At 39.7% G+C, this 18,980-nt stretch overlaps 2 protein-coding genes across 4 annotated transcripts in view; both read right to left on the bottom strand.

Moving 5' to 3' along the window:
• The window catches only part of LOC140196545 (uncharacterized), a 55,250-nt gene extending 46,407 nt beyond the window's left edge, over positions 1–8,843 (bottom strand). For all 3 annotated transcript variants that reach the window (XR_011885746.1, XM_072255939.1, XM_072255940.1), the window contains exons 1-3: positions 8,234–8,843; positions 5,886–5,972; positions 4,941–5,174 (exon numbers count right to left, since the gene is read on the bottom strand). Coding sequence is in view for 2 of the 3 variants with exons in the window: in XM_072255939.1 (XP_072112040.1) it covers positions 4,941–5,174; positions 5,886–5,972; positions 8,234–8,758 (846 nt within the window). In the remaining variant the exon portion in view is untranslated. The remainder of the gene's footprint in view (positions 1–4,940; positions 5,175–5,885; positions 5,973–8,233) is intronic.
• A 9,172-nt stretch (positions 8,844–18,015) lies between these two features.
• LOC140197069 (annexin A10-like) overlaps positions 18,016–18,980 on the bottom strand; it is a 118,033-nt gene continuing 117,068 nt past the window's right edge. Inside the window, exon 13 of the mRNA XM_072256988.1 lies at positions 18,016–18,090. Coding sequence (XP_072113089.1) covers positions 18,022–18,090 — 69 coding nt within the window. The 3' untranslated portion in view covers positions 18,016–18,021. The remainder of the gene's footprint in view (positions 18,091–18,980) is intronic.

Genomic DNA, 18,980 nt, shown 5'->3' with positions numbered 1-18,980 from the left:
CTTCTTCAGGACTGGAAAGGAAGATGAGAAGTCTGTCATTATCCTATTCACGTAACCATCTAGTGATAGGTTATCGCCCCACCCACCCTTCCACATTCCTTTTCCAGTTTGAAACCAACTTGTTCTCTCACTTTTCCCTTCTGAGGAAGTATTCCACCCAAGTTGTTAACTTCATTTCTTTTTCCACAGCTGCTGCCTAACCTGCTCTTTCCTGTATTTTCTGCTTTCATTTTAGATTTCTATCATCTGCAGAATGGTCTATTGGTAGATAGGGAGCAAAATATCACTCTCAAAGAAAAAATTCCATCTAGTGAAGAAAATAAAATCATCAACCCATTTTTCATTGTTTGCTCACAATAACTAGATTTATTCAATGTTTGAGGAACAGGAATGCCATAACTAAATTCCAACACACATCTTTTCCTCAACTGGGGGCAGGAACAGACTGACAGACCTTCAAGGAACAAAATCTCTCCATAACAATTTCAGCAATTTTGCATTTTTACTTGTTACAAATGAATAATGCAAAGATTCTCAGAACCATTGAGAGTTTAAAACTCCTAGCTGATAACAGCCAGTGCATAACGAATAAATACAAATCAATTTCATTTATTATGGACAAAGTTAATAGAACTTGCCAAAGAGTTAAAATGTAATATTTCTAAAATAGTTTTAAACCTATTCCAGAATAAAGAGATCAGATTCAACTTAATTTCACCAATGAACCAAACTATTTCTCTACAATCAACAAATACTCAAAAGGTGCAGAACCTCAATATTATAGTCATTTTTACAATGCAAATGCAACAATTTGAACATTGCAACTTGTTGAAATGATAAGGACAGTTTCACAAGCATTGTGGTTTTCATATATTGCATATTTTTGGGAGAGGGACAGAACTTTCAAGTTTGACTATCTGATAAATCCTGAAAGTTTGCAATCCAAACTATTGACAGAATCTCCAATTAGAGGTTAGGATTTTGAACAACCAATATTATGGATACACTGAAATAACTGCCAGTTTACTTTCTTAAAAAGCTTCCATGGAAAATAAAACTTCCAAAATATATGTACTCTATCATCGCTACTATCATGGGCAGAGACAACAAAAGTAACTTAGGGGCGAATAGTCACGCAGTACCCATCACCATCTGGCTAAAATTAAATTACACAGCAAGTACAAGTTGATCTGTGTAAAATTCCTAAACAAAAAAAAAAGCCACAACTTGGCGTTTCATGAAATAGTGTCACACTTCACTACAATCTCTCTTTTCATCCAACCTGTTAAAAATTTTTGCACAAGCCAGCTTCTAAACTGCATTCATAAATGCATCACATACTTGAAAAATACAGCACAGGAGCACGTTCTTATCTGTGCCTTGGTGGAACTGTCTTATTACATCAACCTTTGTTCACAATGCTATGATCTTTAGCTTTTAAAAAAGTCCAATTGCATGCTTCGAAGTTACTAAGAGATCTCCTTCCAACACATAAACCTATTAGGTTTCGAGGGGGTTGGTTGGTTAAACGTTGATAGGTGGGTTGCTCCTGGCTGCATATTCTATACTTAGTGGACACTGTCTAACAACAAGGAGGGCAGATATATGGAAGCAAGCTGAGCAGAATTTTTACTCAGGTGGAGGGGTGAATCTTTATTCTTTACCCCAGTTGTTGAGTACATAAAGGTTAAAATAGAAATATTTTTAGAACAATGATCAAACAAAAGGCATATTGAGAAACATCAACCAGGAACTTATTTAATAGTAAAACAGACTTGAGGGATCATGAAGCTAATTATTGCTCTTATTTATTGTAATAAAGCCAAAGCACCAAGCACTATTGTGTGAAAGAGCTCAAGTTCAAAAATTCAACTCAATTACTGAATTCTCTGATGATCTTAGTTGGCCATTTAACAAGATGATCGGAGGGAATCATAAAGCTTAATCCTTTTGGTTCGTCTCAGGTGATACCTCTACAGCTTCTGCACTCTCTGCCTCAGTAAATACTTTGCAAGAGAACTTGATTCTCCCGATTTTAAAATTAACAATCTAATTTTCACCTGGTTTGCCTGGTCCATTGATGGTATCAATCAAAACTGACATGCTACTAGTCTCTGAGCAGGCACACCCATGATATTCTGTAAAATAATCACTAACATGAAATTCACAAAAGGGACTGTCTTGTGCAGTACTACAGTTCAGCACAGCAGTAAATGAAGCAGATTCAACCAAAACCAACATTAGCTATATCAAATTTGAACCTTTGTGAGATACACGTAGAAGGAGCAGCTTCTTTCCTTCTAACTCTTCCTTGTGAGTGTGTGGATTTGTTCCGAATACCCCAGTTTCCTCCCACATTCCAAAGACATACTAGTTAGTAGGTTAATTTGTCACTGTTAAATTGTCCTGTGATTAGGCAGGTGGGTTGCTAGGTGGCACAGCAATGAGGCTGGAAGGGCATGTTCTATGTTGTATTTGAAAAAAAAATAAATAACTCCTAAATGGATCTCTTAAATAGCAAAAACGAACCACTGATCTCTCGATCTACCTCAGTCTATCTGTATTTCACTTTTTCTGTAAGTGTAACACAACTCTCAACATTGTTTCTACACTCTCCACCCCAGTGTGTTTGGAACTTATCTGTCTTGATGCTATGCAAAACAAAAACTTTTCACTGCATTTTAGTACATGACAATGATCATCCAATTACCAATAACGTTAATGTAACCAGCAACATGATGATCTTTTTAAATTATCATTTGATTTCTCCATGCCCGCTATCCAATTCTGGACAAGCTAGCACAAATAACTGGCTATTAGCAGATGATTTAAAAATATAATCAGCGGTATTTCAAAGCATCTCCCCTTCAAGTCTCCAAATCTGGTTTGTAGAAATAGTTTTAATTTTGCACGGATAAACAATACATAATAAAAGGCCATTGTACATACATAATAATGTGTCCACACCCTCCTTCAATTTACTCATCCTAATTTGGTGACCTTTGAATCCTGGCAAGCAAAAATTATTGCAACATACACAAAATGCTGGAGGAACTCAGCAGACGAGGCAGCATCAATGGAAAAGAGTACAGTTGACATTTGGGGCTGAGACCGTTCATCAGGACTTGAGAAAAAATTATGAGCAGTCAGAATAAGAAAGTGGGGAGAGGAGAGGGAGAAACACAGGTGATAGGTGAACCGGGGGAGGGGGAGGTAAGGCAAAGATCTGGGAAATTGATTTGTGAAAGAGATACAGTGCTGGAGAAGGGGGTATCTATAGGAGACGATAGAAGGCCATGGAAGAAAGAAAATGGGGAGGAACACCAGAAGAAGGTAATGGGCAAGTAAGGAGAAAAGGTGAGAGGGAAATGGGAATGGGGAATATTGAATGGTGAGGTGGGGGGGTGGGTGGGCAGGTATTACCAGAAGAAATCCATGTTCATGCCATCAGGTTGGAGGCTTCCCAGACAGAATACAAGGTGTTGTTCATCCAACTTGAGTGTGGCCTCATCATGACAGTAGAGGAGATAATGGACTGACATGTCGGAATGGGAATGAGAACTGGAATTAAAATGGGTGGCCGCTAGGAGACCCTGCTTTTTCTGGTGGATGGAATGTTGGTGAGCGGCGAAGCGGTCTCCCAATCTACGTTAGGTCTCACCGATATTCAGGAGGCCACACAGGGAACACCAAACACAGTAGATGACCCCCAAAGACTCACAGGTGAAGTGTCACCTTACCTGGAAGGACTGTTTCGCACCCTGAATAGTAGTGAGGGATGAGGTATAGAGGCAGATGTAGCACTTGTTCCGCTTACAAGGATAAGTGCCAGGAGGGAGATCGGTGGGAAGGGTCAAATGGACAAGGGAGTTGAGTCATGAGCGATCCCTGTGGAAAGCAGAACGCGGGGGAGAGAAGGAAAGATGTGCCTGGTGGTGGGATCCTGTTGGAGATGGCAGAAGGTTAATTTATATTTTGAAAATTTTTTTTACTGACCTAAACTCAGTTTTTTTTTGGAAAAGAATTCCAAATTTCCTCAATCTTGCTTGTTAAAACTTACAACTACAGAATATTTCTGCAAGAATAAATTTGAAGAGTCATGCTTCACAAATGCACCACACACAGTTCCAAATTCCTTCCTCTGACATACTAAATACTGCAAAAGGCACTCCACATTTTAAAACAGGTTGGAATGATGGATTTTACACACTTAATGTTAAGCTTTGATTTGACGTAGATTGGGAAACCGCTTCACCTAGCACCTTTGCCCCATCACAAAGAGCTGGATCTCCCGGTGTCCACCCATTTCAATTCTACTTCCCATTTCCATTCCAACACGCAAGTCCATGGCTTCCTCTACTGCCAGGGTGAAGCCACATTCAGGTTGAAGGAGCAACATCTTATATTCTGTCTGGGTAGCTGCCAGTAATGGCCCTCTCCCTACACCATTCTTGTTTCCCTCTCTAAACTTATCTCCTTACCTGTCCATCATCTCCCTTTGGTGCTCCTCCCTCTTCCCTTTCTTCCATGGTTTTCTATCCTCTCCCATCAGATTCCCCCTTCTCCAGCCCTTTACCTCTTTCACAATCAACTTCCCAGCTCTTTACTTCACCTCCTCCCCTGGTTTCACCTATCAACTACCAACCTTGTACTTCTTCCACTCCTCTTCCCACCTTCTTCCCTTCCTTTCCAGTCCTGAAGAAGGGTCTCAGCCCGAAACATAGAATGTTTACTCTTATCTATAGATGCTGCTCAACTTGCTGAATTCCTCCAGCATTTTGTGTGTTGCTTTGAATTTCCAGCATCTGCAGATTTTCTTGTTGCTTTGATTCTGAGAGTCATTATCAATGGCTAAATTTACAGTAGTTTGTGAGAATTCTGATAGTCAATGTTGGCCTTGCCAGTGATTGCCATGTTGGAATTTAAATAAAAAGGCTTACCTTAAGAAAATTTACAGGATCGCATTCATTCACCAGCTGTTCACAATCTTTCAAATACTTCTCGACTGCGTCCTTCTGTGTTTGTTTTCTTGCCAGGCTAGCTTTGCGTTCAGCCTTCTTGCATTCAATCTGTTTTTCAATCTTTTCCAACAATTGCTTTTTTTTCAATTCCAATTTCTCTGAGATCTCATCGAACTTGTTCATAACAATTTCTTTCTCATACTCCAAAATGAGCTAAACAAAAGTGAACCAGCATGTAAGCAATGCTTCCCAACAATGGATTGTAATTTTCATATAGATTACTAAGGACTTCAACAGCAAGTATCCAAGTTACTTCAAAATAATAGTGTAGGCTTGGCAAATTGTAGATATTCAAATTAACATTTCCACTGTACACCGTCAGGAAAGAATATTCAAGAGAAAACAATTCTGCCATAGTTTACTTTTCCTGAACCTTGTTATCCATTTATCTGTGTTCAGTTTTTCCATTAATTTCCACTATTATCCCCTATAAACACCTGAAGACAACAACCTATACTGAGGCATGAACCACATTATCCCCAAGACCTTTTACAAACAACCGAGAGGAATCTAGACATCAGACCCATTTGACAGTGGAAGGCATTGCTACTTAACAACATCCTCTGACAAGAACATATCACATATCAAATACATATTGTAACTAATTATGAAGCTCTGTATCACGTATTTAGGAAAATGGGGCATGAAGAACTTTATTCCTTACTAGCCCAGTAATAAATTTAATTGCAGAAAGAAGTTCAATTAAAAACAGAAATATAATTAAAGGTTGTCAGAAAAGGTGCACAGAAACAAGCTTTGTTCATGTACATCATGATTGAGTACCAGGTATCACAAACTGGCACATTGTGGCACAAATTCACTAAACCACAGAAATTCATGGGAGTCCATACACCAAAGTCTTACCTCCATATCTGAAGGTTTATCAGCAACTTCAGCCTTTAGTCTCTCACTCAGCTGTCTCAGTTCTCTCAGGTTGTTAAAGTAATCAAGCTTAAAAATAAGATGTAGTCAGATCAATCTGTTCCACAGATACCAAACACAGATCTAATGATAAACTTACATCAATCAGTTGAACAAAATCTGGAAGTTTTTCTTTCCATTCACTGAAAAGCACATTACCACATAATTGCCATAAATGGCACTGCTGCTTGCTCATTCTTTCCCATAAAGTAAATCACAAGCTGTTGGTTTGAATGTAGAACACAAGCAAGCCATGGCTAATGCATATTGGTTCCATTTTGTTTAACACCTGCAGCCAACAAAAATCTATCAACCAAAACTTTTCTTAAAAAAACTGCAAATGTTATAAATCTGAAAAGACATTGAAAGTATTCAGCAGCTTTGAAGAGAGAAAAAATTAAATTGACATGTTAATGGTTCACCTTTCTCACCTGACCTGTTGTGTATACCCATTTCTTGTGATTGAGTTTTGAAATAAAAACAAGCTGTTTTGAAACTTTGTCATCCTCAGATGTATGCCATCTTTAAATGATAACGACTTCAATGACAGCACCAATGAATGTCAAAACTGCCTAATAATTTAATAAAGGAGGGTTAATGAAAGCAGTGCTTTTGATGCAATTTAGATGATGTTTTGACAAATTTTGACACATGGCAAGCTGGTCAAAAAAGTAAAACTCTTTGGAATCCAATGATAGGTTTATTAAAATAGGTTTAGTTATAAAGGGCAGGGAATAATGGATAATGAGTGTGTGGAGCTGGAAAGTTATTCTCAGTGGGGTACCATAAGGCCCAGTCCTCTTGTTTTGTAAAAACAAGAACAGTTTAAATTTAGTTGTGGGTAATAGTATGCAGACAATTAAAAAAAAGTTGTAGTTGAGCGAACAGGAAAGTTTTGTACTTTAGAAGTATCCACTTGGTGGTTCAGATAGAATGCAATTGGAATTTAACAGTGGGAGGCAATGCATTTGGGAAGCTGCACAAACAGGAAAATAAATGAGAACTGCAACAAACCTTGGAACTTACATACATGTGAAAAGTTGCAGGACAGATTGACAAGGTGTAGAAAGGATATGACAAATCATCCTTTATTCATCAAGGTGCAGAGTATAAGAGCAAGGAGGTGATGCCAGAACGCTAGTTAGGCCACAGCTTGAGAACTGCATATATTTTCGTTCACTGCTTAACAGAAAAGCTATGATTGCGCTGGAGAGGTTGAAAAGGAAATTTATGTAATGTATCAAGATTGGAAAATTGTAGCTAATAACAAGCTAGGATTGTTTTCTTTTGAACAGAGGCTGAAGAGAAAAATGGGGTGTTTTACATACGAGGGTCACAGAGAGGCAACACATTTCTCTTAGCAGAGGGATTTAAGGGCCCTAGCTTTAAAGTTAGTCGTCAAAGAATAAAAGGAAAGATGAGGAAAATATCTTCTGCAAGAAGCTGGTGAATAGATGGCAAAGACACCTCACCATATTTAACCTGTAATTTAACCTGGAGGGATTACACATGATCAGGTTTTGAAATTAGGTGGTTACTTTGTATCAAACTGGTCTGCAATCCCTCCAGCCCCCTTGAGAACCTTTGATTTTAAAAGCCACATACTAGAAAACTTGCAGGACTGTGGATCAATTACTGAAAGATGGGGTTTGTCTAGGATCTTCTTTTTCAGTTGGCATTGATGTAATACATTTCCTATTTATTTTAAAGTAATGTCCTTGAATTCCAGAATCCCCAAATGAAATAGTGATGTTACATCCATTTATTAAACATAATTTATCACCCTAATTGATTCACCTATAATCCCCCATTTTCAGTTTAAAGCGCCTTTAACACTGACAATTATTCCAGAGAAATTTAAAGCATGATGTCCAGCCAGCAAGTGCTGATGACCAACGAAGTGTCTGAAAAGTGTGAAAGAAATACAAATTTGGGGCTTAGTAAATGAAGGCGTCAGCTCCAATGATGTGTGGTAATTAAAATAAGGAATGTTGAAGGGGTGTAACAGACAGCAATCTGGAGGGATTGATGGTTTGCTGATCGGAATTTCATCAGCAACACACACAAAATGCTGGAGGCACTCAGCAGGCCGGGCAGCATCTATAGAAAAGATACCTGCTTGGCCTGCTGAGTTCTTGCAGGACTCTGATCTCCAGCATCTGAAGATTTTCTCGAGCTCCGTGACAATTTCTTCACGTTCAGTTACCCCCGCACCACCCCCCTCCCCCACAGCACTCGGGGCCCTGGACTGATGCCAGATCAGTGCAGAACCTTCCTCCTGACTCGGATACCTTTTCCTCCTGGTAGATGATGTCAATCAAGTTGACAGAGTGGAAGACGCCGCGGTGGTGCTCGGACACGCACTGGCCGCACGCCACTTGCTTGCAGACCTTGCAGAAGAGCAGCAGGCTCCGGGGCGGGTGGCGCTCGCAGGTGGCACGCCCGGCGCCCGGGTTCTTGGGGCTGGCGCCGGGGCCGGGGCCCGGGCCCTCCTCCAGCTCCTCGCATCGCTCCTGCCAACTGCCGCCGCTAGCGCAATGCTGCGACCTGAAGAGCTTCACCACCTCGGCCAGAGTGGTGTTGCCGGGCAGGTTGACGGCGCCGTCGGCGATGAAGTTGGTCTTTCGGCACAGCGGGCACTCGAGCTGGCTGTTTCTCCAGATGTTGTTGCTGCTGCCCAGTCCGATGCCCGAGCAGAACGACTTGGTCACGCACTCCAAGATACATTTCTTGCAAAAATTGTGCGAGCATACGGGTAGAGTAGTGGGGTTCTCAAACATCGATAAGCAAACTGCACAGGTCAGACTGGCCTCCATTTCACATTTAAAACAAAACCTCTCCCACACACTTGGGAAAAAAAGCTGCAACCAGCTCACCGAAAGTGAAAACTAACTCCGGCTCCGGAAGTCCCGCCTCCAGTGACCCCAATTCCCCTGTCACTCACGTGTCACAAAGGCCACAGGAAATGTAAACCACCTGGGAGGGAGAAGTCACAATCCTCTACCCCTCAATGTGCTGCCTTCAGTGAATGAAGTTCAGAAAACCCGGGGAAATTGAAATGAAAAACAAAAATACTCAGCATCTGTGCAAGGAATGGAAAAAAACGGAGTTTTCTTTTCAGATTGGACTCCCCATTATCAGATAACGTTTCTTATTGTAGACAATAATCATGAGGGTTTCCAGTTTCATTTTTGTTCTGACCTTCAGTGCATAGATTTTGTTTGAGAAAAGTTTTTCTTTTGTCATATGTACGTCCCCAGAATCATGGAGATAAGTGGCACAGAATGAGATTTACCAACACATCCCTGTACAAATTGATATAAAAAAAAATGGTGTTTTTCAACTTACATATGCCTGACCTTTACTATAAAAGAAGTGCTTGTTTGGATTCCTGCTTCCATGAGAATTTCTGCTTTTGTGACCTTGTCAGGCAATGAATTGCAGAATCCTGCAGAATCTGGGCGCTTGACAAGATTGGATAATTACCATTACTTGAATCTGGTGTTTCTGCAGTCAAAGGGTGTGAATATCTGCCTAGTCAGCTTGGGCCAGGAGAAGGTGTTCAGCAGGATGTCATACATATTTGTGATGGGTGTGCTCACCAAAAAGGACTTTGAGGAGGGAATCAGGAATTGGATCCAACATCTCTGCAGTCATCCATCCTTCCAAATCAATGGGTAGGAAACAGGTATCTTCCCCTTCAAGTCCGGAGTCAGGAAGGATTGTCCACTCTCCCCTGTACTGTTTATGTGTTCTGTAGAACCCTTTGCCAAACCCAACAGGAAAGACAGGAGAACATTGAGGAGTGACTTTGCCAAGCAGTGGAAGGACCGATTTGAAAACCTCCCTGTATATGGACGATGTTGCTGTCTTCTCAGTTCCAAAGTCAGTACACAGATCGAGCAGCATCTATGACTAGCTTGAGTCACAATCAGGGACCAGAGTCAACCAAATGGAGACCCTGGTCATTTATACCGGTCATTCAAATATGAGTTGACCACATTTATCTCTTTCCTCTAGTATGATCTGGCTCGCTGGGTGTGTCCAACAGCCTTTCTATTAGCCAGGTATAATACAGAGAAAGAAGGATAAAGTGATTTTAAATGCCACATTAACCCAGTTAATCTCATCCTATCGCAGATATCCTGCCACCCGCACCCATACAATTCTGTTAATCAACTACACTTGAGACTTTGGCAGCACATTTTGCCTGATTTTCCAGATTGGATGTTATCTCTCTTAATATCCATACACACTTTTAATTGACTTTTTTTTCAGATGTAACTTAGTAATATAGTAAAATTTCCAGTGAACCATGTATATTCAACAGGAACATGGGAACCAGAACCCAGGTGAGTTTAAAAAGGAGCTTGCCAAACATAATCCAGTGAGCCAGATGCCAAACCAATTATTTTCTCTTTGTTTTTCCAGTTTTTCAGATTTTCAGAACCTGAAGTTCTTACTTGATTTTCAGACAGCTTTTACAGATGCTGAATGTTCACAAACATTATGGAAACAAGCAATAGGCAGTCTGCTGCACTCCAGCTTACTCTGGATACTGCTCCCACCATACACTGATCCTTTTTCAAATAATTTTGTGCAAGCAGAGCTAACTCGCAATGGGAATTTGCCTCGACCTACCTCTCCCTTTCAGAAATAACATGGATATGAAACACAGGTAACCATGTGGAACACTTTGGTCTTATCCACACTGGATCTGCAGGAAACCATGCTCCCACAGTATGTAAAGATGTCTGAGGAGTAAAGTAAAATATGACTTGTCATATTGATGGTTCTTTGGTAGAATTTTCATCTGCTCTGTCTGTGGGCATCCTAAGTTTGATTCCTAGCCAATGAACCAAAACTATATTTTGTTCTTGCTCTCCTATATGATTCTGAAATCTGGGCTGCCTGTAGCTCAAGAAACTTTTAAGACAGCACTGACAGTCATTTTGCAAAACCCTGCACATTCACCAGACTTTGAGGCTCTAATTATACTCGATCGGCTCTTCTTGGCAACTAATATTATTTATATAATCTGATCACTATTCCAAAAACAAAACTTCTGAGGTTTATCACAGGAAGAGCCTGACATCAGTGGTGGGAAAGTTATTGGAAGGTATTCTAAGGGACCAGATATATGAGTATTTGGATAGATATGGACAGATTAGGGATAGTCAGCATGGCTTTGTGTATGTTAGGTCATGTCTGCCTAATCTTAGAGTTTTTTGAGGAAGTTCAAAGTACATTTATCATCAAAGTATGTATATAGTATACAACCTTAAGTTACGTCTCCTAACAGGCCTCCATGAAACCAAGAAACCCCAAAGAACCTATTAAAAGACAATTAACCCCCTCCCCAATGTGCAGAGAACAGAGAATAAAAAAAACATGCAAACAATAACTGCAAGCAAATAGCAGTCTGAACTAAAGTCCACAAAGAGAGAGAGAGAGAGAGAGAGAGAGGCCCATAGTTCAGCACAGAGCTGAGTAAATGTCATGGAGCAGTGAGTTGAACTGGCTCATCTCTCACTTGTGCCTCAATACCCTGACCTTTTCAATCTTGCACGGTGCGTAAATTGTCGAACTGTCAGGTTCAGTCACTTCGATCCAATCTGGGGCTTGGAACCTGCTGCCTTGACTCTGCCCGTACCCGAACTTACCGATTCTGCCTAGCGATTAAATCATCACCCAAACATTGGGTACTGATGCTTCGATACACTCTGGGGCCTGGACGATGCTGCCTCAATACAGCATGGCCTTTAAATCGATTGATCTTTGGATTTCCTTGCTCTCAGCAACCTCCCCTCGTCTCAGTTCTGCCGTGTCGAATCCCCTCCAAGTATAAAGAAAAGTTACAGACTATTGCTTGTGATGATCATTTGCCAGAAAAGAGGGATTAACTGAATGTTTAGTTGTTTTCCACGTTTCATCAGCCACCAGCCAGAAGTTGCTGAGATTCACCAGTGCCATCCAGGAAAGTTGATGAAAGCGAGGCAGTGGGTGTTGTCTACATTGACTTTAGCACCGTATTTGACAAGATCCTGCATGGGAGGTTACTCAGCATTCAAGATGTGGTGGTAAATTGGATTAGACATTGGCTTTGTGGGAGAAGCTAAAGAGGTGTAGTAGAGGGTTGCCTCTCTGTCTGGAAGCCTGTGACTGGTGGGGTGCCACGGGGATCAGTGCTGGGTCCATTGTTGTTTGTCATCTATACCAATGATCTGGATGATAATGTGGTTAACTGGATCAGCAAGTTTGTGGATGATACCAAAATTGGGGGTGGAGTGGACAGTGAGGAAGACTAAGTACTTGAGAAGACCAGCTGGAAAAATGGGCTGAAAAATGGCAGATGGAATTTAATGCAGACAAGTGCGAGGTACAGTATTGCACTTCAGTAGGATCAACCAAAGTAGGTCTTACACAGGGAACAGTATGGCACTGAGGAGCACAATAGAACAAAGGGATCTGGGAATACAGATCCATAATTCATTGAAAGTGGCGGTACAGGTAGATAGGGTCATAAAGAAAGCTTTTAGCAAATTGACCTTCATAGATCAAAGTATTGAGTACAGAAGATGGGATGTCATGTTGAAGTTGTAAAAGATGTTGGTGAGGCCAAATTTGGAGTATTGTGTGCAGTTTTGGTCACCTACCTACAGGAAAGGTGTAAATAAGGTTGAGAGATTGCAGTGAAAATTTACAAGGATGTTGCCGGGACAGGAGGACCTGAGTTATAAAGAAGGATTGAATAGGTTAGAACTTTATTTGTTGGTATATAGAAGAGTTAGTGGAGATTTGATAGATTATGAAGGGTATAGATGGGGTAAATGCAAGCAGGCTTGTTCCACTGAGATTGAGTGGGAAGACAACTAAAGGTCATAGGTTAAGGGTGAGAGGTGAATGAAGGGAAACTTGTTCACTCAGAGGGTTATGAGACAGTGGAAAAGCTGCCAGCGTAAGTGGTGCATGCAGGTTCAACTTCAACGTTTAATGAAGTTTGGATAGGTACATGGATGTTTGGGGTATGGAGGGCTATGGCCCCATTGCAGGTCGATGGGCCTAGGCAATTTAAATGGTTCAGCATCAACTAGATGGGCTGAAGGGCATGTTTCTGTGTGGCACTTTTCTATGACTGACTAAGAAATTACCAGGTGCACAGAAGAAAAAAAAATCAAGGATATGCTCAAAATCTTATGGACATCCCCAAATTACATTCAAGTTCTGGGTGAGAACATCTCTGAGAATCTATCCTGGGCCCAACATATTAATGCAATTACAAAGAAAGCACAACTACAGCTATGTTTCATTAGGAGTTTCGGGAGAATTGATAGTCACCAAAGACACTCACAAATTTCTTCAGATGTACTTTGAAGAGCATCCTAACTGGTTGCATCACCGTCTGGTACGGAATACAAGATCAGAAAGAGTGCAGAAAGTTGTGAACTCTGCCAGCTCAATCATGGGCACTAGCCTCCCCAGTATCCAGGACACCTTCAAAAAGCGATTTTTCAAAAAAGCCCCATCCATCATTAAGGACCCTTATCACCCATTTATGCCCTTTTCTCATTGATACGATCAAGGAGGAGGTGCAGGAGCCTGAAGACACACACTCAACATTTCAGGAACAGTTTCTTCCCCTCTGCCATCTGATTTCTGAGTGGACATTGACCCCACGAACACTGCCTCAGTACTTTTTCCCTCTCTCTTTGCACTACTTATTTAATTTTTTTATATAGACTTGTAATTGTAATATATATTTTTTATTATTATATATTGCAATGTACTGCTGCAGCAAAACAACTAATTTAATTTATGCCTCTGATATTAAAACTGATTCTGAAATGAGAATGAAAGCGGGGGCTAACACAGGAGCATATAAGCCCTGTGTTAAAGACAGAAAGAACACAGCACCTCAAAAACTACCAAATACATTCTCCATTCGACACTCACTGTCCCTTTTGAAGGATATTCCAGATTTCAACATCTGCAGTCTCTTATATCTCCATTTGTAGAAGTGTCTGTGGTTCCCACATTAATCCCATCAATCACTTCAAGAAAATGTTTCTCAAGGTAGCATATGGTGACATACTCAGTGGTCCCTCCTGTGATAAATGAGTGTATACTGAGTGTATTTTGATAGGACATTAATTTTGAACTTCAATTCCCACAGAACCAGAATGAAGTTTATCCTTGATTCCAAGGAACTTCCCAAGAAAAAGAATATTTATCTAGGCTACATTTCCAAAATACCATAAGACTTAGGAGCAGAATTAGGCCATTCAGCCCATCAATTCTGCTCTGCAAAGTAATACTTATTGATAACAATGACCTCAAAACAAACCACAGACACTAGCTCAGTCACATGCCTAAACTGCTCTCAAGGTTACCATTCACTCTGCATATTTTGGTCACCAAAAAGTTCAGGTTGTAGCTACTGATATATCCCTCTTCTTACTGTGTACTGTTCACTGCTGAAAATAATGATGCTTTCTGCTCCAGAAAGAATACTTCATTTCCTGTCCTTTTGGCTCCCAGGATTAGGCAGGTTGAGCACAGGCATTTCCTGCCATTGCAGGGTTCTCCAGATACAGTTGTCCATATATATTGCATTGATTAGATTTCCCATTTCATACTTCCTTGCAATGTGCAATTGCTGTAAACCAACCGAAGAGCTTTTTAATAGTCCAAATACAGCTCATATAATTATAATTCAAAGTCAAGTTTATTTTCATATGCACAAGTACATGTGTGCACAGGTGCAAGGAAAAACTTTCTTGTAGCAAAATCGCAGGCACAATGCATCATATAAGCAGCATTCACAAGAAAAAAGAACAGTTTTTACAATTCCTTCATTAAACACAATTAATTCATTCTTAGGGGATCTTAACTGCCCCTCATTTTTCGGCAGTTATACAAGCCTAAAAGCTGGATTTTTGAGAATGGAGGCTATACACTCTTTAAGCTCTGGAGGTCCAGAAATAGGTCTTAATAGAAGCAGAGGCCTATTTCTTTAACCATTATGCTTCTTTTGGCAGGGCCATTCTCTGGCAGAGTAAAATGAATCTTTTCTGATAGGATTTAACATCTATTTGAGCAAGGCAGTAGTTTCCAATTTTGTATGGAAGCATATGATGATCGTCTGATAGGGGGAGAGGCAGATGATTGGCAACAGGGTTAGGGAAACAGAAACTCGAGGCAGGGACAAGAGAGTCAACAGGTTTCATGCGTGATGACAACGTGCACATATTGGTAAGGAATAGTGTTAATGGGGTGTGACTGGCACAAGATTTTAAATGAAATGAACTGTGAAGGCTCACTCTGACCAGTCTTGCAAGATCATGATTCCTGTTGCAAAACTGGCCAGAGGTGCAGGGAACATTGCTCTGTAGGCTGTCCTGATGCAATATATTGGTCCAAAGTGTTGGTTACCCCTCTGCCTGACTTGTTACGTCCCTCCAGCAATTATTTTTTATTTTCTGCTTCATGTTCTAGTATTTACATTCACAAGAGTCTGTCTTATTAGTATTGCTGATATTGAGGGTAGTCCTAAACTACAGGATCATATGAGTGAATTAGTAAGACTGGCAGAGCAACAACTGATGGACTCGAACATACACAATGGTGCTGTGGAGAACTGAACAACTAAGGGATATTGATGTGCAAGTCTAAGTAACCTTGAAGATGATAGGCAGGCCAGGTAGATGGTTGAAGTATACAAAACGATGAATGGCATAGATAGGGTAGAGAGTAAGAAATCTCTCCGAACTGCAGAGATATCTATAGTCAGAGGTCATAGATAAAAGGTCAGGTGTAAGAAGTTTAGAGGCAATTTTTTCATTGAGAAGGTGATTGAAATCTGGAATATACTGGGTGAAGGGGTGGTGGAGGCAGATACACTGACGACACTCCATAATATCCAGACAAGCTCTTGATAAGACAAAGAAGAGCATGGAGCAAGTGTATTTAATATACTGTGGATGAATGCTTTCCAGTCAGCTTGAACATTTGAGGCTGAAGGGCCTGTTTCTGAACTGCATAATTCTGAGCACTCTATACCTTAACTGAAGAATCCCCCTTCAGCAACTTCCTGCCCGTAACACCCGAAGGTAGCCATAGGGGGTCTGCATGGCCCCTTGTACACATAGGATGTCCCTCCTACAGGTGATATGAGCATGTAGCCTCACCATATCTCTCAACAAATGTGGGAGAACAGTTCTTACCTTCCAGAAGAACCAGAGCAGAAACCAAAACTCTTTAGTAGCTGCTAACTGTTGGTAACTGAGAAGATCAAGTCAAGGTTCTCATAACAGGTGAATCTGAAGCCACATAACATGAGGGAGAGCAACAATGCTAAATTACAAACCAAGCAGTGGAATATCATTTTTAATTTCATTTTGAAATATTTTAGGCAGAAATTTTTTTAAACACGAAAAGAAATTGAGGGATTTCTAATTTCATATTTCACCTTCAACAATTTAAGGCATCCATTAGTCTCATGAGACCATGGATTTGCACCTTGGGAAGCTTCCAGGGCACAGGCCTGGGCAAGATTGTATGGAAGACCAGCAGTTGCCCATGCTGCAAATCTCTCCTCTCCATGCCACCGATGTTGTCCAAGGGAAGGGCATTACGACCCATACAGCTTGGCACCGGTGTCGACACACAGCAATGTGTGGTTAAGTGCCTTGCTCAAGGACACACACGCTGCCTCAGCGAAGGCTCGAACTAGCGACCTTCAAATCACTAGACGAACGCTTTAACCACTTGGCCACGCGTCAACACAACAATTACTGGTAGAGAAATTTCTCCAAACATCACTCCTCATTACTACACAGAGATTTGCTCCTTTTACCTAAAAAAAGGACATGTCAGCATTGGAGGCAGTCTAAAGAAGATTCACCAGGCTAATTCCTGGGTTGAGAAGGTTGTCCTATAAATAGACTGAACAGTTTGGTCCTGTATTCTTTGTAGTTAGAATAATGGGGTGTAACTGTATTCAAAGATCCAGAAGGGGCTCAACAGAGTGAACACTGAGTTGTTTTCACTTGTGTGAGAACTTCAAACAAACAGACATAATAGCAAGATAAGGGGATGGTAATTTAAAATGGAATGCATAGACATTTCTTTTCACAAAGATTTGTGAATCTCTGGAATTCTCAGCCTCCGAGGGTAGTAGATCTTTTATTATTAGCAGTTTTTAAACTGAGAATAGATAAATTCTTAAAGATCAGGAAATTGATGGCTATGAAGAAATGGCACAGAAGAACAGTTGAAGTCAGTATAGATCAGCTATAATCATATTGAATGTTGGGGCACATTTGAGAGGCCAGATGATGTATACCTGTTCCTATTTTATTGCATTCTTAATCAAGCCTCTCATGGAAACAAATTTGACCATTGCATTAGGAATGAAATTTAGGAAATTCCATGACTGTTACTATTTCAGTTCATAACTTTTGATCAGATGGATACTGCCAACCAACTCTTTCATGTAGCATGTTTTGCAATTATTGGGATTATACTTCTAACTGAGTAAAATGCACTCCAGACAACTGCAACTGAAACGCAATTTAGACAGAAAAATCTTTATTAATAACTTGAGCAAAATCAGTTGCATGATAATCAGTTCTAAAAGAGACACTGGTAAAATGAATCTGAATGCAATAGCTAATTAAAGCTCACTTATCTGACAACATACTTTGTTTTTTCAGCAATGACTAATTGGAATCTGGAGCATTCATTCGAAATTTGTTATTGATAAGAACAACAAAAGTTTATACAGCAGTTTCCTTGATATTGTCCAAATTAACTTCATATTTAAAATAATTATTATGTAATCAAAATGTGTTAGATTTTGTTCTACAATATCAAAATTATCTTTAGATTGAAGTACAATTCCTAATATCTATCACAATATTTCTCCATAGATGTTCTGCAGATAAATAGAAGAGATATATCTATAATAACTAAAGAGATTAACTTTATCTGAGATAACAATTTGACATTTTAATCTGCATTTCATAGGATGGAGTTGGGTTTTATAAGACTTAAGTTTTAGTCGTGGAATTTTCTTCATTTAACAGTCGTCAACGTCACCAGTACAAATTGCTAAGAGAGCTGCCTCATAGTGTCCCGACGCATATTTCTGAAAGGAATCAAAATTAAAATTTTTTGTTTAAAACGATTTTCATGATCTTAACTGTTATAGACCATAGAGCATCCTCACAGAGTTTATGCCAATGTTCTTCCCACATTCCCATCAACTCTCTCAGATTAGTGTTTAATTAACATAGCATTCCACACATCTTTGGGAAACTGGATCACTGAAAGTACAATTATGGTCAGAGGTAGAATGTGCAAACTCCAGAGATAGCACCAAAGGTCAGGATTGAAATCAGGTCGTTGGATCGGTGAGATAGGCATTTTAAGAGCTGTGCTATTGCATCACTGATTGTAAGGTATAAACTTCTTACACGTTATTGAAGATTTCCTGTGTGTAATTGAAGCATGTTATTGTACATATAATATCAGTTAATGATGCATTGAGCCAGCTAAAATAAAATGAATAATAAGGTAGGTTAAATTAGGACAGAACGTTTGCATGTGAATTACTATTTGCATAGTATCATTTCAGTTTCTTATATTGTTTAGTTTCTATGTGGATAAACTGTATTTCAATTAAAATGATTTCATAAAAGGTCGCATACCTTTTAAATGTACAAATATCTACTTAAATCAATATCTGCTTAAATTATTCTAAAACCAGAAAAAAAATCTTGCAAGGAATTAATGAATTCACAGTATTTTAGAACCAATTTAAAATTTGCTCACTAAGCAAAAATACATGGATGAGTAGTTATAATAGCTTGTAGGATTTATCTGCAAGAAGGTTTTGAGCATCATATTGTACTTTGACAACAATGCGGAAAACTAACTGTCTAAAAATATTCAAATAGATTCAAATATAATACCTAAACAATTAAAATAAAATCAATTTAATTAAAAGTTCACCAACATAATTCTATTGAAATAAAG

Source organism: Mobula birostris, chromosome 4 (assembly GCF_030028105.1).
Source record: "Mobula birostris isolate sMobBir1 chromosome 4, sMobBir1.hap1, whole genome shotgun sequence".
Classification (NCBI taxonomy): Eukaryota; Metazoa; Chordata; class Chondrichthyes; order Myliobatiformes; family Myliobatidae; genus Mobula; species Mobula birostris.
Note: the sequence above shows the minus strand (reverse complement) of the source record. Positions and strands in the feature narration are given on the sequence as shown.